The sequence below is a fragment of the Vidua macroura genome, chromosome 7, assembly GCF_024509145.1.
Source record: "Vidua macroura isolate BioBank_ID:100142 chromosome 7, ASM2450914v1, whole genome shotgun sequence".
In the NCBI taxonomy this organism is placed as follows: Eukaryota; Metazoa; Chordata; class Aves; order Passeriformes; family Viduidae; genus Vidua; species Vidua macroura.
This window is the reverse complement of record NC_071577.1, coordinates 10,242,915-10,264,934: the sequence shown is the minus strand read 5'-3', so window position 1 is coordinate 10,264,934 and position 22,020 is coordinate 10,242,915. Positions and strand designations below refer to the sequence as shown.

The window sequence follows — 22,020 nt, the reverse complement described above, 5'->3', positions numbered from 1 at the left end:
AGTGGGAAAAGTGAGCAAACTTGATGACTGTTATCAATTCGGAGTGCACGAGTACTGCCAGAAAAACTGTGGTGTAAAAGTTAAGCATTCTGATTTAGTGTCTCTACAGTGTATAAAAGAGTAACTGCCTCTGGTGAGGAACAACAAAGTGCCTCCTTCTCACGTCATTGAGCTGAGAGCTCGCAGGGACCAGGCTGGACGTCGCTCTCTGCTTGGCACCGTGACCAAAAGTGCCACCTGATTCCACCTGGCTGTTCCCCCCTGCTGCACAAAGAGCACGGGTTCCTCTGCAGTGGCTAATAAAGCATTTCAAACGGAGCACTTCTACTCTAGGAGACAGCTGGAATCTCAATCCACTTCTAAATTTTTCAGTGAAGCTTTTACAGTATTTCCATTCTCTTAGTCTCTTGCAGATTACAATCTATTTATAACAGCTCAGCTATTTCTAAACCTCATGCAGACAGAAAACTGATGCGTCATTGCAAGGATATACCTTTGAAATGGCTGGGTGGGAAAAGAAAAAAAATCCAAAACACAGGAAGGTGACAAAAGTAGAAGAAAATAGTCTTTGTCTATGCAACATTATTAACATTCCTTACCCTTTTTCTGTCATATCTCCTGACTTCCTAAATCAGCACATCAACTATGAATTCTAAGTACCTGTGCTTTTTAAAGTAATTTACTAATTCCTTTTCTTCTTTCCCTTCTCTTCCCCTATAAATAGCTCTATAAATAGTTGAGTAAAGGCCTGTTGCCTGCACAGTTAGATGATTTTATCTGCTTTTCAGATGTACAACCTAACTCCCTGAGGACTTCTTGTATTGCTACAGCATGCTGTTAACTCTTGGTTACCAGAAGGTTCAAAACTATCAAAGCACCTATGAGGGAGGAAAAAAAAATAATTATATGTGCAAATCCAATTGCAAAGTAAGGGATAATTCTATTTTAGCATAATATATGGCTTTATTTTTTTCACACATAGAGAAATTCAGACATGGATTTTGTAAGATTTACAGGGAAAAAAATCAGGATGTTCTCCTCCTTTCAAAAAGAATATGTTAGTGTTAGAAAGGTTCCAGGAAGGATGCTCAGAAGTTTGGCCTGACTTCTCTGCCTGGAACGGCTCAGTAGTCTCATATTCACCAGTCAGATAAAGAGGATAATTAGCAGAGATATAGCAGATGTAAGTCCTGAATTGGAGAAGGCAAATTCATTTACTCTTTTTTCTCATACATGGAAAATGAAACATCAAATGAAACTATGAGGAGACCTGTCCAAAACTTGCCAAGATACTAAAGGATGCTAAAGGTTTGTCAAGTGCTAGCAAAGGAACATGCACAGAAGAGAAATCCCCAGGTTACTGGATTTTTTGTTTCCAAGACCTGTAATTTTCTGGGGAACAACTAAAAGGTACTAGAATAACAATAAATTAATAGTTCTCTAAAATTTTGTATCACAATTTATTTCCCCTTCAGTTTTTCAAAATATCTTACATTCTTATAATGAAATGTTTGAAGGTTTTGCAGCTCTCCTTTGGGCCACAGGTGGTTTCATGAGCCCTGCAGTTCCCTGGGCCACCATGTAGTAAATATCACTAATCCTCATACTTTGCCTTAAAAATGGTTTACAGATGTACTGGGTTGGGGAAGAATTTTTCCTATTCCAGAATGGCAGAGCCATTCTTATTTATGTAAAGTAGCAGCATTTCCTATCTGAGTGACAGAAGGAGAAGCCAGAGCAAGCTATCAGCAGCTGGCCCCTCCTTGTCATCAGCTGTATCTAAGTAAAAGCAGTAGTCAAATGTTCCTCGTGTCTTCCACAGCCTTGGCCACTGATAGCAGGAACAGCAGGGAATGTTAAGGAAAGATTAAGGTCTCAGTTTCTTTCTTTGTAGTATGTGTGCTGAATAACATAACTACAGAGAGTGCAAATGCCATCAGCTCTGAACTGTAGGGGGGTTTTGTTGTTCAGGTTGAAGTGGAATAAAAAAGTTAAACAATTAAACTAAACACTATGGAGTACAATTGTGAATCAGCCCTCCTGATGCCTAAAAACCCTTCAGACAGCACTCTCACAAGTAAGACTTCTAATCTTGAAAATTCTTCAGTAAGCTGTGTTATTTATAATTTTCATTGGCAAAAATGAAAATGTGGATAGACACAAATGTACATGACACATAGATTGTCTGTCTACCTTGTATGTTTCACTTCCTAAATTAGTAACTTAAGCATAAACTAGCATTCCAAACACACTACTGGAAAAGAATTTCAAATACTTCAAACTGCAATGTATTTTATATTTTGGTCCAACAGCACCAAATTTTAAGTGAACACAGTATCACTAAAATAGAATGCAGTAATTAGTTTACAAAACCTGTCTTATCTTACTCATCTTTAAGTTTATGAGCTAAACAAAACTGGTAAACCTTTGGACTTGAGCAGGGTGGGGATGGTCCCGCAACAACAGTGGCTGAACAAATATATACACAATTCATACGGAAAAGGTGCAAGAGGAGGAAATGGATATTGGAAGGTTGGTTACTAATTAACCCAGGTCTATTTGGGAAAGGGAGACAGAAATGGAACAAAACTACAGTTTCAATGTAGCTATTTCATGAGCTAAAGCTCTTTAGAAACACATCTGAACTACAGTTTTTTCTGAGCTAAGTATACAGTACTCACATTCTACTTATTAGATAGGTGTGAAAGAGTCTAACAGATCTGCAAAGAGTTCCTCCTCTTGGAAGAGTGAAGGTTACACAGTGGGGGTCACTGCAGTCAAGTTTCTGGGTGCTGAAGTCACGTCTTGAAGGGAGAATGTTTTCCTTCACCTCCCAGAATGATGACACATATTCCGGAGAGAACTGCTCTGGTTGTCACTCTGCAGTGACAAAGTCACAACCCGTTGTTGCAGTCATTCTGTGGTGAGTAATTATGGTACCTACAAGCACTATGACTGATTACTGTGAATAACTAACAAAAGAAAATGAGTCCCTGGGAAACAGACAGATGATTACAAATACCCTACAACCACCTGAAATGACATACTGGAGAACATGATGGAGTGTGGGGCTTTTTACTTCTGTAAATATAAATGCTAAGCTTTTTTTCTTTACTTAAAAAGTAAAGAAGGTGGGAAATCCTTAGGTGGGAAATTTCCTCAGAAGAAAAGATAAATTGAGAGACTCCTGTGGAAAGAAGTGTGACTGAGTGAGCACATTTTAGTCCATGGAGGATTTGTTTGTCCTGTGCTAAAAAAACCTTCTGTAGAAGGTAATGAGTGGCAGGTGGCAGAGTTACAGGCTCATGTGAAGCCATGGTCAAATTATTTGCTTGGAAAGAAAAAGCATACATCCCATGTAATATAGAGCCTTTTAAATATCAGTTTATAATAGTTCACAGAACAGTTTTCTTTAAGATATAACTGGAAAATCTATTCCATGTGTTGATTTGTAAAGCAACACAGAAATTCAAAGCATCTGAACCTTCTTCCTCTGGATCTCATAATCCTGGGTCATTGTGCTATGTAGCTTTTTACTGATACATGCACTGCAAACCTACAGATAAACTATATTTATGTTTTAGCTCACTAATAGGAGCAATGACAAGATGCCATTTGTAATCACCCGTGTATGGTGTCCTACTGTGTCAACTAAAAGGTTAATGTTTATATTACAATGAAACAGATGACTTTCTTTACTTCACAGAAGCGAGAACTAAAATAGAAGAGTGAAAAAGCAACAAAGTCATTTCTCATTGCCTGCTTCTTCAGACTATTTAAAATATGCTGAAAATTGTACATTGCTGTAGTAATTGAGGTGACAGAGTACCTGCAAAATTCAGCTGTCTCTTACTAGGAAGGTAACTGGTCAATGGTGAATATTCCAAAAGGCTCACAAAAGCTAAGGGATGCTAGTGGTGACACAGGAAAGGAAATGCACAGTTCAAATGTGCTTCATGATTCTCCTGCTCAGTCACAGGGAAAAAAGGATTTTTCTCTCTTTCTTTTTTTTTTTTTCTCTTTTACATCAAATCTCCGCTTTCTTATGAAATTATTTAAATTTAGCATAAAAAAAATAAAAGATGTTTTGTCTTAGTGCTGGCCAGAACTTCCTCTTCTTTATGTTTTAGGCTACAAATAAAATCACTTTTCAAAGGTCTTACATTTACAGAATAGTGTCTCAGAGTAATTCTACATGGTGCAACTTCTCCTAGGCAGAAGCACAGCCTTTAATTACATGCTGGTCCCAGACTGAAACCCTGCTGTTAACTCCTGCAGTTAACTGTACAATAAAGCACCTTCTCGCTCCTAGAGCCTGAAGAAGTTCTCTTAGCAACAGCTCTATGAGGGAGTGCCTGCATTTTTCTTGGCAGACAGAGGTGTGTCAACGTATGACTCAATCACCTTGAGTTCCATGTTGTTTCTGAAATAATGATCTCTATTGCCATGCAGAGCTGTTAGCAGCATGAGCCTCTGCTCCAGCCTGCTATTGCAGAGACACAGAGTGTGATGGACTGTCTGGGTCTGGACAGGAGAACCAGTGGCACCATGAAATCCGTGGAGCAGATGCAAGACTGAGATTACAGAGACGAGATGAGACTAGAAATCATGTATTTCCTTTGGAACAATTTAAATCTATGCTGTGCCCTGCCACAGCTGCCACTGCTTTTCTTCACTGAGCACTACATCCCTAGGGAAGTATATCCACTCAATAAGTGCTCAAGAAACCAAGTACTCTGTCCCTGTCACTGCCATTGCAAGTTTGTTTATGATCCAGGGTGACCCTATTTCTTTCTTGAAAGAACCCCCCCCCCAAAAAAAAAAACCTAAAACAAACAGTTCTCCTTCTGACTTGCTACACATCCTTCTGCCAGGTTAATCATTATACACAGAGCTGGTAAATTGAATTGCATTGAAACTCATGATTACCCCATATTGGACACTAATAATTTATACTTTGAACAGAATATATCTGCAGCAGTGAGTGATAGATACTTATTTAATAGCTTAAAGGCCTCTGTTTATTCTTCTGACTTATTTTTTCCCTCATTATTAAATTTTTCCACTCTGCTCTGCTGTCCTTTGCATCATTTGTGGCATTAATTGAGATCTCTTTCCCTAGGCCATGTTCAAGTCACTATTTCACAGTTTTCATTGTACTACAGGATGAAATAAAACAGAAAGAAATTTTGAAAAATATTGTTAATATTGACTTTTAAAACAAAATGTAGATATTTTCAAGTGAAAATAATACTTGTGTGAGGTGCCAGACTAGAAAGGTTTGAATACACCACATCCATTTAATAAGATACTGACTGTCATACTGTCAGCCAAACTGCACTGCTGAAGAGCCTCACTTTAATTTAGAGTAACAAATTCTTGAAATAAACATCTGGGTTGCTCAATTCTCTGGTCTGCCAGAAAGCTACTAATTTGCACCAAATGCTTTTGTGCTTAATTCACTGTGATTCTGATGGAGACAAAATAGGTAACTAGTCATTCACTTCTCATTCCCTGAGAAGGAAGCAGATGGTTCAAGTCCAAAGCATGTGACATTCTAGCTGAACAACAGACAAAACAGGGAGGCCAAGAGGAATCTTACGTACAGGACTGAGCTCCTAAAATAGATTTTTAATGATTCTAAATGTTTGGGTGATTTTTTTTTTTTTTACACTGCTTCTAGAGTAATATAATTCGACCACAACAGATAGATCATACAAGAAAAATTTCAGGCTAATGGTAGTTGGCAAGACAAGCATATTATCTGCATTTATAATCTGCATTTAAAATCTGATGTACATTCATTGATATAAAAGGTATGAAAAGTACTACCTCCAAAGTTAACTGAACCAATGCTAACTATGAGGTAGAATTACAAGCAAGCCAACAGTGCTTCAGAATGCTACTGATAAAGGAATTGCTGCAATGTTGTAAAGTAAATTAGTCAAGTGACATGAACTTAATATTTGGAATATTGTTCCTCCTCAGGCTGGTTATGTAATTCCTGTAGATTATAATTATGAGCTACATAAGATTCAGTGGAAGGTTAGAAGGATATATTTAAAATATTATTCACCAGTCATAAATATGACTTTTAAAACACCAGGGTAATTAGTTCCATTAAGGTTACATCTCCATTGATAGGGCTCTACCTCTTGCTAGCACAAGTCCATCAGCTGATCTGTTGTGACACATAGAAATGTGTTAATTAGGCTTATTCATAACTTGCTTTGTTTCTCAGCCTAAAAGTTATGCCTACATTTGCCTTCCAATGCTAAGGTAAAATTTTCAGAGCTACAGGAGATAGGCTGTGGAGGAAGGCAGTGAAGTCAGTGAGCCCAGTTCCCAAGCTTGAGGCTTCTACTCACTAGGAGAAAATTACATGTCCTGCACAATATATATTTTTTTTTTTTTGAGGTATGCCCAGTACTTTCAGAGTTGAAGTCATTATTTGGCTGTTACTGTTATTGTGAATCATTAAAGACCACATCCTGATATAAGATTCTGCATCAGTAACATATATGGAAGTTCTGATGCTGGTGAGAAATCTAGTCAAAATTAATGCATGGGTAGAGTTTCAGCTTGAGAAGAATGGGTGCAGCTTACTCATGTGAGGACAATGCTGAGGAGGATTATATATTGTAAAATCTGTATTTCAGATAGCTAAGTCAAACCAAGCCAGAAACTCACAGCTGTTGAGGACCCTTGGTTCTTGGAGTCTATCAAAGAGATTCCTTAAGAAACAGCACTACCACTTTGCACTCTATACCAGTGTATAGTTCTTTACTAGTTCCACTGTTATTTTCATGTAATACAAGCAATGCACCTCAAATAACAACCAGTTAACACAAATAAGCTTGATTTTAATTTCCTATAGAAGCACACCGAGTAAATCTTGAATTAACTGATATTCTGGGACAGTGCTATTTCAAGAGGTCCAACAGGGACAGTATTTTGAAATATCGACCCACATGGTGTGAAAACCACATGCCTTTTTCTCTTCCTACATACAGGCAGCTCTGACTCTCACAGAATCAAGCACACACATTGAGAGCAGAACAGCAGACGTGATGACACAATGAGATGCAATACAGATATCATTTCCTAACAGGCTCCTGAAGTCTGGAAGGCAAGCTTCCCTGCCATCACTTGCCTTCATTCCCTGCTTCATCCTTTCCAGGCCTGGGAGACTCAAGAACTAATCATACAGCCAAAGAGACTCTCAGCAGTGAGATATCTTTGGGGTATTTTTTTGGTCCACTATAAGTTAACTGTCCTACCAAGAAAAAATGCACTTTCCTCTACCCCATTCCTACACACACTCCCTACAGCTATTTCCACCCACGCTACAGCTCTTTTTAACTGTGTTTAAAAAGCTGAGAGCGAGAGAAATGTGCTGCTGCTGCTGGTGCTCCTCCTCCTCAGGTGGGCGGGTTGGTAGCTGGTCAGTTTTCTGCAGCATTTCTCATTGCTAAATGCGTGGGAGGCTGAGAGCAGAAAGGGAAGGAAGCGGTCCTCTTAGGAAGGGAGGCGTATCGAAGAGAGTGGGAAGCAAATAGCCCCTTCCCACCTGCACATGTGCAATTATATGCAATTGAAAAACTAACACAATAGATCTGCAAGCAGAGCTTTCCGAGCTGCAGTCCTAAAAGGTATCAAACAGCTTGGGTCTCAAAGCCAAAGCCGGGGGTGACCAGATCTCTGGGAAGACAGCATTTTTCACCCACGGAGAACAGGCTCGTGGGGAGGAAAAGGAGGAGGGAAGAGGGCGTTCCTTACAGTTATGGCTTTGTACGTAGGTGGAGGGTGGTTCGGGGAGAGGAGTGACAGATTGCTTGTGGCAGCAGGGAAGAAAGATGTAGGAGGGTGTTTGCCCAGGGTCCCGTCTCACCCAGGGGGTTCTGGCAGGGTGGCTGCAGCACGAGTGCTATGCTGAGCCGGGGTGGTGGGCGGAGAGGAACTCACTGCTGGATGGACCTCACTTGGATCCTCTCTCGTCGTCTCATCAACACGGCAGCATCTGCAGCAGCACACAGCCACTCCCACACTTTCCCCGGTGCTCTCTGAGGCCAAAAGAAAATGAAAACTACTTCGCTCACACAGTTTCATTATGGATTTGCTTTCAGTCTTTTCCAAACACTTTCTAGTTCCCCACTGATAAGATGCAAATTAACGAGTGAAGAAAAAAAAAAGGGAAAAATGAAAGTTGATTTTTTTCCCCTCTCTCACACACTTTCTTGTTACAGGAGAAATTCACTACTGCATGCCATTAGCTGTATGCCGTCGTCCCAAATCTGTGATTTCAGATGTTGTATGAATGCATTATCTGAAAGGTGTCTGACCAAAAGCCCCAGGGAAGGCAGGCTGTTCACATGAGAAGACTCAGGTTACAGACAAAAGCAAATATTTGTTTCTCCACATTACACAGGTGCTTCAATCCTTCTCTGGGTTGACCTGCTGTTAGAGAGTGAAGAAACACATTTGTTTTCTGCTTATTTTAAGTCTACTTCTGCTCTCAGTGATGTCCCTGGAAGGCTCTACTGCAGACCTGAGCCTTTACTATTAGGTATCCAAGCTGGCACGAGGAAATTTCAACCTGTGCCACCTGTTTTCAAGGGCTGTCAACTGAGTCTGGACTGAGAAATAACAATGTGAGGATTGTTTGTCAGCACAGTAATAACCAGGTAGCAGGCATGAACTGGAAGTTTTCCCATTCTGTTCCTCAAACCTTCACAGACTCATTTTCCCTTAACCTTCCCAGGCTGTAAGGATGCACTTACTACCCACACATACAGAAATGAGATGCCAGCTGTTAGACCAGCAGAGGAAAAGATTGAATTTACAGCAAACCTGGAAACAGCAGCATGGGACATGATGAAGTACTTGTACCATTTATTATCTATTCTTGGTCAGCTACTCTGGGAGCTCTCAGAGGCAAATGTGAGGCACAAATTAATGGTTAACTAGGGTTGTCCAGGTGGCACACAGAATGCAGCTGAGCTGCTCTTGGAATTCTCCTTGAAAGCAAGAGCTCCCACAGTCTAAAGTTATATGTTTTTCTGGGAAAAAAAAAAAAAAAAAAAACCACCAAAAACCCACCACACCAACCCCCCCCCCCCCCCCCCCCAAACCAGAAACAAAACCTGAAAACATCTGCTCAACTCCAAAGACCTCCTACAGTCTGCAACTTTCTCTTTTCAAACCTGCTGAAGGCACTGCCAGGAAACTTCTCCAGGGGGAGGAATTACAACCTGTTTATCCTTCTGGCTATTGCACTTAAACATTCTCAGTTCCTGGCTTGGTTCAGTATTGTGCAGCCCTCTTTGCCAATAGTAAAATAATCCACAGACTCCCAGGTTAAAGGTCATCTCATTCTGCTTATTCTCAGGCAACTCCATTACTTTCACTCTTTTTCCACCACCTACTTAGAAAAGTCTTTTACTTTTTAGAAAGCACTTTCACTTTGATATTCCACTCTGAAAAAAATGGAGTGTGCAGGAGGACTGCTGAAAAATAGGATGATATCTGAGTTGCTTTTTGGACAGGATTGCAGTCAGCTGTGAAAAACCAGCAATTTTCTAACACTTATGAATCCTCTGCCCCTAAAAAAACTGTAGGTAAATTCAAGCTATCAACAGCAGGTTTAAAAATGAAGCCTCAAGGAAGACAGCTCTTATGTTACCACCCCTTCTTCTTAAAAACTACTTAAAAAAAAAAAGAAGGGAAAGATTTTCAAGACCACATTAAATATAAATTCAACGTCAGCACCATGGAGAGAAATCAGTAGTTGTCTCAAGGCAAGGCTTGTTGCTACTTCATCGTTTACAAAGGAGTAAGTCCACTTGTGTCCTAAATCAGACATACAGCTGGAAGACTACAAAGGGTTTACACCATTACTTACATTGAGGACAGGATGAGAACAGATCAAAATCAGCATAAGTAAAAGATGAATCAGATCACCAGCTTCTATTTTGGACCCCCAGAAACAGACATCCCGTGTAATCATGCCCTGATCACAGCCTTGCCCATGTGCAGGTGGAATTTGTTAGGAGATTTCCAGGGCTTTCAAACAGCCTCCACCTGCTTTTACCCAAGGTTAGCTTCCACACACCCATTTCTTCATTTTCACAACAATACTAATGAAGAGATTATCCCACAGAAAAGTTCTTTTCATATTTGTCTGTGAAATGTAGAGACTTTTAGTCACAGGAAACGAGAAACAAAAATGTTACCTGCTTATCAAACTCTCTAATTAGTAATGCCCAGATGAGAGCTGTAGAGTTATCCTCAAAAATAATTGTTTAAATAATTCTCTAAGTCAGGGTTCAGGTTTGCCAGCTGTGATAATTTGGTGTCATTTAGCCTGGTTTAGATTTAATTGCATGGCACTTGATATAATGCAGCATATAGGGCTGCCTGCACACGAAATGACACCAATAAACTGCATCATTGATTATCATATGACCTTTAGGTGAAAGTTTGACTAGTCAGGATCACCTAATGAATTCTTGCAATTAATTAGTTTGCAGTAGACAGTCTCTCAGTGCCTGCAAAAGCACCTCATGTCCTGTTCCCAGTTATTTTTTGTTCACATTGTACAAGACTGAAAACTGAGACTGCCTTAATACAGAAATATTCTGGGGCTTTTTGGTTTTTTTTGTGCCTATTTAGTTTGATTAAAATTTTTACTAGATTTAATATACTCTGAGAGTCACTGCAACGGAAATGCCAACAGAGATGACGCTGATATAAGCAGGGGCTGAATCATTTTAGAAATAAAGAACAAGGTTGCCCTCTGGAGACTTCTCTAGAAGTGCTTTTGAGAGCTAGGACATTTTTTTCCTTCCAGCAAAATAAATTCGCTAAAAGGTTTTAAGATTTTTTTTCTTCTTTTAAATTCAAATGTGAGTCAAGGCAGCTGATGCGAAGAACTTGTTACACCAAGATATGGTGAAGCTACAGTTCACCCTAATGCACTGTATTGTCATTTACTCCATGGTTCATCGCATCTTTTCAACGTCTCATGTTGCTATGTGTCAGCCTAAAACAACAATCATGGAATGGTCTTAGTTCCTGAAATCAAAGTGAATTTTGTATTATTGACTGCTAGCGTGAAAAAATCTCAAGTGCCTTAATATTTTACTTTATTTTTAAGGCAATTTTCACAGCTGCAACTTCTGAGTCTATTTATGCTGAACGCACAGGCTGTATTTCAGCACAACGTTGTCTGTAGCTGCTGTTGGGTCAGTAACCGTGCTTGTTCCTAATGTAAATGTAAATCCATGTTCTCGATGTATTTACCTTCAGGGGTAAGCAGTTCTTGGTGGGATGTTACACTAGAGCGGCTCCTTAATCTCACCTCACCCGCTGACCGTGTGTCAGTAGCTGCGAGGGCACTACAGGCGTGTCTGGTGTTTCAGGTGCAAAGGGTGAAGAGAAACCGGGAGGTCAGAAATTAAGAAGCCAGTCTCACTGCTGAAAATAATAAACAGCCTGAATGCAGCTCTGGCGCACGAAGTTCAGCTCTGAAGGCAGTTTGGCAATGCGAGCTTTCCCCACCTTTAGCAGCAAGCACCGCGGCTGATGTTACTGCTACACGCGGCATTACTCGCTTCACCGGAAAAGCAGCTGCATCACCAGATGCCCTCACACCACCCGGCCTTATCCAGGACGGGGAGCAGCACCCTTTCCCTGCCCAGGGTAAGGAACCTGCCTTGGTTACTGCAAAAGGCCGGTTCGCGGGGGCCAGCGGGCGGCCTCCCCTCATGAGCCGGTCCCGGGGGCGGTGGCGGAGCGGCCGCTGCCTCTCAGAGCGCCGCGCATGCGCCCCGCGCCGTGCCGCGGAGCCGGTGAGGGAGCGGTGCCGCCATGGCGGGCCGGGCGCTGCAGGCGCTGCCCAGGTAACCGGGGCCGCCCTGAGGGGCTGAAGCGGCGGCGGCGGGGAGCGAGGGGAGCGGCGGCCGAGCCGGTCGCGGATCGCAGCCCCGGAGCTGCTGCGAGTTATAGCTTGGGCCTAGATCAGCCAGGCCTTCACTAACTTTCACCTTCAAAAACAAGCATGCGATTAAAAAAGAGCGTAGTGTACACCGCGGCACTAACATATAATATGGAGTTGGCTGGGTTTGTGCGCTGGAGTAGCTGAAAGGTGAAGTTTCTCGCTCCAGCTCTGATGTGTGGCCAGCACAACCTTCCTCAGTGGCCATGAATAAATTACAGGCTCACTGCTCAGAACGAGTGGCGTGTTCACGAAGTTTGACAGCCTGGATCTCTCCTGTCACCCACAAAAGCACGAGCACTGTGCGAGCTCTTACACAAGCCCTGTGTGAATGTACGTGAGACCTGTACACACGAGGGCAGGTTTGTGTCATGGAAGCTTTTGGAAATAGATGAAGGTTTTGACAAGCCTTTTTTTTTTTTTTTTTTTTTTTTATGTCAACATTTAAACGTGCCCGCAAAAAGGCTGTAAATCTTTAAAAGACACAGTGTGTCAATCATATCCCCAACCCCTCTGTCCTGGTATTTTCAGGTGCTCCTAACTTGAAAACATTAGTAGCTGATACTGGTATCTGCTATTTATTTGCTGGTAAGCAAAATTTTTTTAACTGTTTCAATAACAAAATTTTACCCTAATTTAATTGATTCTTATAAGGAGAATGTAAAGCAGCTTTGTTCCCAAATTTTTCTGCCACTGCTTTGCTTAACCCAGCAGTCAGATATTCGGGGAATCCTGTGGCTGGTTTATGGTTTTAGCTGTTTTTTTAATGCTTCTTTTTCAGGCTGAGGTCATTCAAGAGACTGCAAGTAATATTACAACATTTGGTAAGGACAGTGTCATGTTTGACTGAGTTGGAAGCTTTCAGGACTCTCTAACTCCCCTGAAGCACACAGCACATGCAACTTCTAATGTGTCTGCACACAGAGGTTCTGAACACTGTCATTTATTGCTCAGGCATAGTATTGCCCACATCTTTGAGTACTTTGTTACAGGTGTCTATTAGACTGTAAATTAAAGCTTGATTGTTTTGGCTTTGCTTTATAGATATTTCTTTATAGATAGTTTCTGTGTTAGCTTCCATAAATTCCTTAACTATCATCCCACTGTGAGTGTGAAAATAGTTGAGGGGATTTGTTTTCTACTGTTAAAAGTTACTTAAAGGCAAAGCAGGGTGTACATTTGGGTTTGCAGTGTCAAACTACTAGTAAGGATATATGGAACTGTCATTGTTCTAGTTGTTGCAAGTATTTTCAGAATGTCAGTTTTAAGGAACTGTGGATTTGTGTTTTATTAGTTAGGTGGGGAATTTTTTGTTTGATTTTTTTTTTGTTTGTGTTTCTGTGTTTCTTTTGTAAATTTTATTTAACTGAACTCAAGATATTGTTGTAAAACAATGCATGGTCCAAAAATTTGTCTGAGTTTTATTACTCTGAAGGACTCAAAGTAGTTTCCAAAGAACTGTTTAGGAAATGCAAATACAAGTACAGTGGGAAAAACTTAGAATACAATTCCAGAATGCGTGTTTTGTGATCTTAGATGGTGTGTTTTGAGAATATATTTCCATAAACACTTTTGTAAATATGTTCCTGAAGTTACCTAACTGATGACATTTACTTTATTTATTTGTTTTTGCATGCACAGAAAATGTCTAAGCATACAGATTCAGCAGCAGAAGTGTTGTTGGAAAAGAAAGGAGCTGCAGGAATAATAACTTTGAATAGACCCAAGGCTCTCAATGCACTAAATCTGTCTATGATCCAACAAATTTATCCTCAGATAAAGGTTAGTAACTCCACTTCTACCCATCCACTATACATGTTATTTGAAACCAATCTTAAAATGCAGTTAGACACTTCTTAGTGTACTGATTTAAAGGATGAAAGTTTGTATGAGTACAGTGAGCTCAGATTTATAGCATGGGGAAAACCAGGCAGTTTCAAGCAAGTTAGAAAGAGGAGACAAATCAAAGAAAGAGCTATCAGAGTTAAATTTATCATCTCCATAGGTAAATGCACATCCATGTTAATACCAGCCCTGAATTAAGAGCAAGCACTGCTCAGCATTTATGTGTTCCTTTTGGCAGCACCCACCTGGTCAGTTGGCACAAATTTCAACCCTTACAGTGGTGTTGCCTCTTGATGGAGTGCATGTTTTGTGGGGAGGCTGCATGGCTGAAAATAAGATACCAGCCACTAGGAAGCAGGGGGCTGTCAGTGTTATTCCTTAAATGAGAACTCATGCATTTAGAGGCACTGTTTCTACAAGCTAGTGAAGTACCATGAGATTTTAAGCATGAAAGTAGTCTCTTTTAAGTTATTGATACTATTTATCATATGCACAAAGTCAAATTCATTGGATTTGTTGGGTAATTGTCTGATGCCTTTTGGTGTTTATTAGACATTTTTGATGCACAGCCTGAAAAAGTATCATAGTTTTTGATATCTGTTTTGTGGGGTGCTGCCTTTCTTCAGAGGCTGAGAGCTGTGCACAGGCGTTTTTCTGAAATAGGAAAGGCAGCTCTGCTGATCTCTCCTCTCATGGTTGAATAGGATGCAGAAGTGGCAGAAAGACATTTAGATCTCAAACTTCAGTTTAAGACAACCTATTTTAAAGTATGGTTTGACTTGCTTTTTGAAAAAGAGAAGAGTTATGGACACTAAACAGAACAAGCATTATTTACACAGATTTTAGTCTTATGTGGAAATATTTATTTCTTTTTAGACGTGGGAGCAAGATCCTGAAACTTTTCTAATAATTATAAAGGGATCTGGAGGAAAAGCTTTTTGTGCTGGGGGTGACATCCGAGGTAAGGACTATCCTCCCTTAAACATTTGATGTTTTTCCCAGTCACTATTTTGTGTTGATTTCCTTTGTTTATAAAATCTTTGTAAACAAAATCTTGCTACACAAGAGTAAGAGATCAGTTGTGCTGACTCTTATGACACCTTGATGCGTAGATGTTATTTAAGGTATTTGTCAGGAGACAACTGTCAGGACAGTGTATAAAAGAGTAAAAATTACATTTTTAGGAATAACTGATAATAGCAGCCAGTCATTCTGGGAGGAGAGGGTTCTTGTCTCTACATTTCTCTTCCCAGATTTTCATTACTGACAGCTTCTTTCCAGGAAGTTTGAAGGGCCCTAACAGGTAGCTCTGATAGTATTGGATAATTTGTGTCTAATGTTTTAGATGGCTAGATACAGATCTGACAAGGGTAATCAATATATCTGTGATTATTTTTTAGCTATGAGCTGCAGGAAATCTCCAAAGTGTTAAAATTAGCAGTTGTTGTAAACTGTGGGTAAACAAGCAGCACAGATTATTGTTATAACAATGTATAACAATATATTTTTATGCTATGCTCTAATTGACTTTCATTTTCAGTATTTCAAGTCCTTAGTATAGTCAGTTTTAAGTGACTGTTCTAAATGTTGGTATGAAAAATATCACAAATGAGTACTAGACATTAGGAGGGGTTAGAAAATGGACCATACTCTCACAAGTATGTGACAAAGTCTCCAGCAAAATACAGTTAAATCAAATTTGAGACTTATGTTCATATTTAAATTTGAGCAAATTTTCTCAAATATAATAAAGCAGGATTAAGTATGTCTCTATTTGCTGTAGGAAAAGGCCCAACTTATAAGGCATTATTTTCTTTTATTTGTATTTTCTATTAAGCTTACAGTTACCTTCAGATTTTTTATTTCTCTTAAGCCATCACAGAAGCGGGGAAAGTTGGAGATAAACTGTTACAAGATTTCTTCAGAGGAGAATATAGGCTGAACAATGCCATTGGTATGTTAATAGCAATTTCTGAAACAGTACAGTTTTCATTACACTGGCTTCAAATGCAAATTTATCTCTTTGATAATCTATTAAAGACTGTGGTAACATCAGAGAAGTAGTAATTTTTTTTTACCAAGTTCAATACCAGTAATATAACATACCCCATTTTTATACCTTGCATGCAGAATGTGCTTCTTTTGTTTAAGTTATTGTGACAGCTACTTTATCCCATCCCATTGTTCTGGTTAGTTCTATTTCCTCTGTGGAAGAATTAGTTTTAGCTGCAGACACTGCAGTTCTGCCCTAAGTATCATTGATCTGCATCAAAGAAGACCTGAAGTAAAAATAGATGTGTGGAAAATCATTAATATTCAGTCAGAAAGCAAAAGATTCAATTATATGAAGGCTTTCCATTTAAATAGACTGCATGAAAGACTAGGGCTGCATATCTCAGGAGTGAGCTGCCTTAGTTTATTGCAAAGACACTGGGTGAAGTTTACTAGAGTAAAGCATATTAAAAAAGGATATTAATTCTTTAGGTAAAAGTCAAGAGTTGAAGGTTTTGATGAGAAGAAACTACTCCAAATATATTTTAATTGAATACAGTTTGAGTTTTAAAATATGGTGTCCTGTGTTAGTCACTACAGGAGGAGAGATGGTGTTGCTTGCCTTGACAGAAGAGCATAGCTATTAAAGTAATTCCTGAAAAGCTATTTTTACTTTGTTTGACAGAGTTTTAGGACTGAGCATGCTTGTCATGTACCTTTCTTTCCTTCACCAATACAAAGCAAAAAAATAGCTTAAGGTTTCAAATAGTTGGGAAAAAATAATATTACTTTGCCACTTGAACTTGATGACAATTCTGTTGCAAGGGTACATAATTTAAAAGTCTGTTTTCTTTTTTTAATTTTTTAAAATTATTAGGTGTTCAATATCTCTAATGCATGTAATTACAAAACCTAGATTTTTGCTAGCTTGAGTATGACCATATTCCTTTAAGACTGAGATTTCTGCTAAAAATATTTATTTATATCTTACATTTTACTACTTAAAAATACAGTGGGGAGCTGCTGTCACAGCACTGCAATGGGAAAGGCTTGCTGCTATAGAAATTTGGTTCAGGGGGTAGCAGCCCATGCATTAGTTTGTATGTTCATGTAAGAACAAAATTCAAAATACAATTCTCTTAACATTTTCTAACTACTAATTTGAAGGATTGAACTGCCTTTTATAATAGTTTTTTTATACAAGGCTCTATATAGTTGTTACAGAAAAACTCTCAACATGGTTGCAGAGGATACCCATATGAGCAATCTTTTTGGACTGTAAGGCTGACCTGAAAACACTGAATACAAGGCAGCTGTTTCATTCCCAGTGAAGTTCTGAGTCTTTCCATGAATGGTAATTGCAAGCATTGGGGTTTAGTTTTATGTTTTCTAAAGGCTCCAAGAGATGAAGTTGGTAATTCAAGACATTGTCATCTGAACCTGCCTGCACCACGTTCAGGGTTGTATGCAAGAGCTGCCATGACAGAACATGCCTGCATTGCAGAATTTAGTGTCACATTGTGCCTGGAACCCGCCCATACCTCTGGCTTTGTAATAAAGCACTGAAGGGCTGGAACGCACCCCATGCTCTTAATCCAGATTGTGAGAGGGGGTGAAAGGGCGTCTGCTGTGTCCCAACATCAGGCAAAGCTATTTATACTGGCTAGACTGTCAGGTACTCACATAACAAACAGTCCAATGTTTGATAGTTGTATAATGTTCTCTTACAGCACTCACGATCTAGTAAATCATCACTTAAGAATTACATGAGGTACCTTCATTGTAAGATGATAATATGATTACTGCATAAATTCCCATTTACTTTCTGCTGCTCTTGCTGAAGGAAGATGTAGGGAAACCTTTCATGTGGCATCTAGTCGCAGGTCCACTCTTGAAAAAGATGGATGACTGTTTTCCTTGATGTTTTTTACAGGCACCTGCAAGAAGCCATATGTGGCACTTATTGATGGCATTACAATGGGAGGGGTAAGTTAAGGACCTTGGTGTGATACCTTATAGATTGCTTTAAAGTCATCTCATGTAGTGGCTGTGAGTTGAATGAAGTGCACACAAGGCACTTCCAACCTGTCGATTGAAGAACAAACATCATAATCTGAACGTTTGTCTCCTGCTTGTCTGGGTGCACTGCTGCCCTTGTAGGGCCTCTGCTGTTCCTTCATAGCTAATACAAGTGCTTGCTCTAGGAAAGGAGCAGAATCCCCTCACTGCTGGAAATAGCCCTCACAAAGGTTCTCAGAATATCGAAGGGGAGTTTATGTATCATACAAAATCTGAGAACACTTCTCCATTCTAAGTGTATTAAATATAGAATTATACAAAAATACATTTAAAGAGCAACTCTTTGAAAAATTGGGAAAATTCTAAGCTATACCTTAACAGACATTTATGAGTTCTGTATTCTTCCAACAAATAATCTGGAAATGCATCTACTTTCTCACCTCTGTAGTACTTTTAAAGCATCATTTGTGGGATACTGATTCCACACACAACTCACCCAGGGCTGCACATTATTTCTAAAGCAACGTAGAGAAGACTCCATCATATTGCTAGCTACACTTCAGTCTTAATAATTTTTTCATCAATTGCTGTCTGTAGACACCATAAGTAGATAGCTAACAGGGCAATGCCATTCTGTTTTAGTGAGTTTCACATCTGTAGGATATATCAGCACCATATTAGAGAGTGGATTAAAATAATCTTCAGTTATTTTGAGCACTGAGTTTAACTATGAAGCCTGTCTGCTGCGCCACTGCTTAGATTTGTATTGTTTTCTGGCATGTCCTGTGTGATATGGGTGTAGAATCTATTTAAATAAAGTTTGTCAAAGGTAGATGTGATACATGACCTCTCATGACTCTTTCCTTTTCATCTGTCCTTACACATTTCATTTATCTGTTTTGGTCATCTCAGGTTTTGATTTAAACAGAGTAGCTCTCTTGCCCTTTGCTTCTTTGCTACCAAGCCCCAAAGATCTCAGTTACAGAGCCATTCCCCCCAGCCTAGCATACATACATTGTTTCCAGCATAAAGGGGACTTGTTCTGTAGCTCTTCTTGTAGAAAAACTGCTTTATTGACCATAGGAGTCCTGAAGGTTCGTAGATAAGAGATAGGGAGTCCATTTATTCTATGGGCTTTTGAATAACAGGATGGAAAGCTATGAATGAGCAAAACTGCCCAGCAGCCAATATCTTTTTAAAGGTCCTGCAGATGGCTTGTTATGACTGTGGCCTGAGCAGGAATAGAATTTTGTCCTTTGAAAGGAAAGTGTATTTTTGGACTGAAAAGAACTTAATGGAGTCAGATGATCCTGCATTACTAAGATTCTTTATGAATTCTCTTTCCTCTAAAGAGCTTTTAAAAGGCAGTAATTAGCCTGAAACTTTATTTTGGGTAATCAAATTTTAGTGCAGGATACCCAAATTTCAGTGATACTGTTACACAGTTTAACTGCCATTAGGGTTTGAATGACAACTTATCATATCCTAGAAGTAGCATCTTTACTTGTGGGTAGGGGATGAGATTTTGACTCAGAAAGTATGCAGCCTAATTTAGGGGAACTAAGTAAAAAATCACAGAAGTGTGTTAGAAAGTCAGTTACTATGTGCTTGGATAGTGAAAGTTGCTACTGGTGCACAGATGCCATAGATAGTAGAACATGGAATTTTATCCAAAAAATAAACTGGTTCTACTTCACTATTGGCTAGGGGCTGGTAGATGGTTTTGGGAGCTTCATTAGCCAGCAGATGGGGCTGTGGAGCTTGTTCTCAGTACCTTCTTGTCTGTTCTCCTGTAGTTCATCAAAAATTGATATTCAGTATAAATGTATCTTTCCATCTTTTTGTCCTTATTTGGAGCAATAATTTCGAATTTGTAAGAAAGATTTGTTAGAAGCAAAGGTGACTGCAGTTTACTGAAAAATAGTGAAATGAGTTATAAATACCACATTTACTGCTAAAGCATGTGCACTGTTGAAAGAAACACTGGGCACACACTCTCAGGTTCCTAAAAACTACTTCAGATTTACCTGGTTTCTATCTGTAAAATTTCTTCTCCTTGAAATTAAGTTTCTGAGCAGTTGACAAGAAATTCAGATGTTTGGGGCTTTAAAAAATATTACTGTCTGCAAATGATGTCCTGAGTTTGGTCTTCTCAGTTTTAGAAAAGTCACGGTCTTAAGTTCTTTGGAGATTAATATAGGTGATTTATAAGATCAGGCCAAACTATGGTTTTAAATAGAGCTTTGGCACAAAATTAGTTACTGCATCAGATAGTCTGTCTAACAGACAAAAAGATTCATAAAATTGTTTTTGTGACCTGTTCCAGAGCCAAATAAAGCACAACAGACAGACTGAGTGGTGGCTTTTCAATGATTTGGCTTGGAATTCAAGGAGATTATTTGACAGAAAATAAAAAAAGAAAAACTGGGCATAGACTTTGGAAGTTGGTGAAAATGGTCAAGGTCACTGGAATAACTTAATACAGTTAAAAAATATTTAAAAATCTTAAGTAGCTTTGCAAAATGAGAAGTACATTCTCAGGAGGAAAGGCCATTACTTTTAGTTTGTAGCAGAATCTGTAACAGCATGAATGAAGTGCCCTTTTTTGTAGTATCATATACTAGAGCATGCAGGATTTAGAAACTTCCTGAGCCAGGCTTTATTTCAGAACCACAGTGCTAAACAGCCATCAGTAGGCTTGGTGTTCAGAAAGGCCTCTGGCAATCGATTTCACAGTTGAATGTTGTGCTTTGTGAAAAGCAACTTGTTGCTCTTTCAGGTCTATTGTCTAATGCTTATTTTTTTACTGATGAGTAAAGAGAGTGTTGCTCAAAAATAGGAATTCTTGGCCTTGGACAATTTTCTACAGGATTTAATCCTTCAGTCCAGCCCCTTATGCAACATGTTTGCTAAGTTTGTTTTAGCCTTGCTTTGAAAATTTAGGCTTTTAGTTTTAGGATGAAAAAAGAATCTTTCTGTGGGGGAAATAGGTTTTAACTTTAATTTACATTTAAACAACATTTTCAGAATGCAGAAATAAGTTTGGTAGAATTGCTAACTATCTTAAATCCTTTGTAGAGCACTGTGCTTTGAGTTATTCCAAGCATCTTATTTTCCAATCTTCACATTTAGGAAGATTAACAGGAAGGTTTTTCTTTAATATAGTTTTCAATCTGACCAAATTCCCATCTCTGACTCCCTCAGATTGTGGGGCCCAGTTTGTGAGAGCAATAGCAGTAAACAGGACTGACTCTAATCTTTCCTCAGAGGAGCACCTCAGGAATACAGACTGGGAGAAGAAGCTATCAGTACCTATTATTTACCTTTAGCTCTTTTTCACATTAGTGCCATTTCATTTTTAGCAAAACATTCCAGATGCTGACAGTGTTAGAGGAATCTGCCCTTCCTTGTAAATCAGATCTCAGGACCTGATGGCGTATCTACCAATAGTTACAAACATCTACAATTACACTTTATAACGATTTGGTCAACAATTCTTACTAAATTAATATTTGTTCTCAAGTAAATTGGTAGTGATGTCATAAGCAGCTTGTATGTTATCCATTTTAGTCAATAGAATTTTAGTACACAGAGGAGCTGAGTTGACCAATAACTGTCTTTGTCTTGTCAAATTTTTATCCAGATTGTGTAGCTGTAACTCTTCCGGAATGTTCCTTTCACTACCAACATATATCCAGTTATATAAGTAATGTGCATGTAACTTCTACTCAGAGGTGTAGATAGCAGCATTTGAGACTTAACTTTAATCCTAATGTTTCCTAGTTTTTGAATGTTATCTATAAAATCTCACTTTTTTGCCCATGTGTGATGCAATTTTTAATTACAGGAATGTGCATTTTCAAGTGGATATTGCCCACAGAACAAGCTATTCATTTGTGGTTTGATTTGGGGTGCAAATTTTATTACACATCATGGAAATTCTGCTTAATAGTTATCAATATACATATATTCACATATACATATGGGGCTCGGGTTGACTAGCTGCAGCATATGAAAGCTTATTAAATATTATGATTTTACATAGTACTTCTCTATTGTAATGGACATTATTACCCCTTTTTAGCCCTTTGTAAAGCTAGGAAACTGGAACCTGGAAATGTCAGTACTTATTGGGACTTCTCCCAATTCTTATTATTTTTCTTCCTTTT

General features: G+C 39.0%; 2 protein-coding genes across 24 annotated transcripts in view; one reads left to right on the top strand and one right to left on the bottom strand.

Moving 5' to 3' along the window:
- Positions 1 to 11,636, bottom strand: part of MFSD6 (major facilitator superfamily domain containing 6) — a 51,269-nt gene extending 39,633 nt beyond the window's left edge. For 6 of the 18 annotated variants that reach the window (XR_008438012.1, XM_053983080.1, XM_053983082.1 and 3 more), the window contains exons 1-2: positions 11,302 to 11,547; positions 7,966 to 8,063 (exon numbers count right to left, since the gene is read on the bottom strand). The gene's annotated coding sequence lies outside the window, so the exon portion shown is untranslated. The other 12 variants (XM_053983091.1, XM_053983089.1, XM_053983094.1 and 9 more) reach the window with 6 other exon arrangements.
- The window catches only part of HIBCH (3-hydroxyisobutyryl-CoA hydrolase), a 35,627-nt gene continuing 25,190 nt past the window's right edge, over positions 11,584 to 22,020 (top strand). For 3 of the 6 annotated variants that reach the window (XM_053983103.1, XM_053983106.1, XM_053983108.1), the window contains exons 1-6: positions 11,840 to 11,900; positions 12,777 to 12,819; positions 13,637 to 13,777; positions 14,717 to 14,801; positions 15,714 to 15,794; positions 17,766 to 17,818. In XM_053983103.1, the coding sequence (XP_053839078.1) occupies positions 11,869 to 11,900; positions 12,777 to 12,819; positions 13,637 to 13,777; positions 14,717 to 14,801; positions 15,714 to 15,794; positions 17,766 to 17,818 (435 nt within the window). In that variant the 5' untranslated portion in view covers positions 11,840 to 11,868. Of the gene's footprint in view, positions 11,693 to 11,839; positions 11,901 to 12,526; positions 12,584 to 12,772; positions 12,820 to 13,636; positions 13,778 to 14,716; positions 14,802 to 15,713; positions 15,795 to 17,765; positions 17,819 to 22,020 lie in introns of those variants that run through there. The other 3 variants (XM_053983104.1, XM_053983109.1, XM_053983105.1) reach the window with 3 other exon arrangements.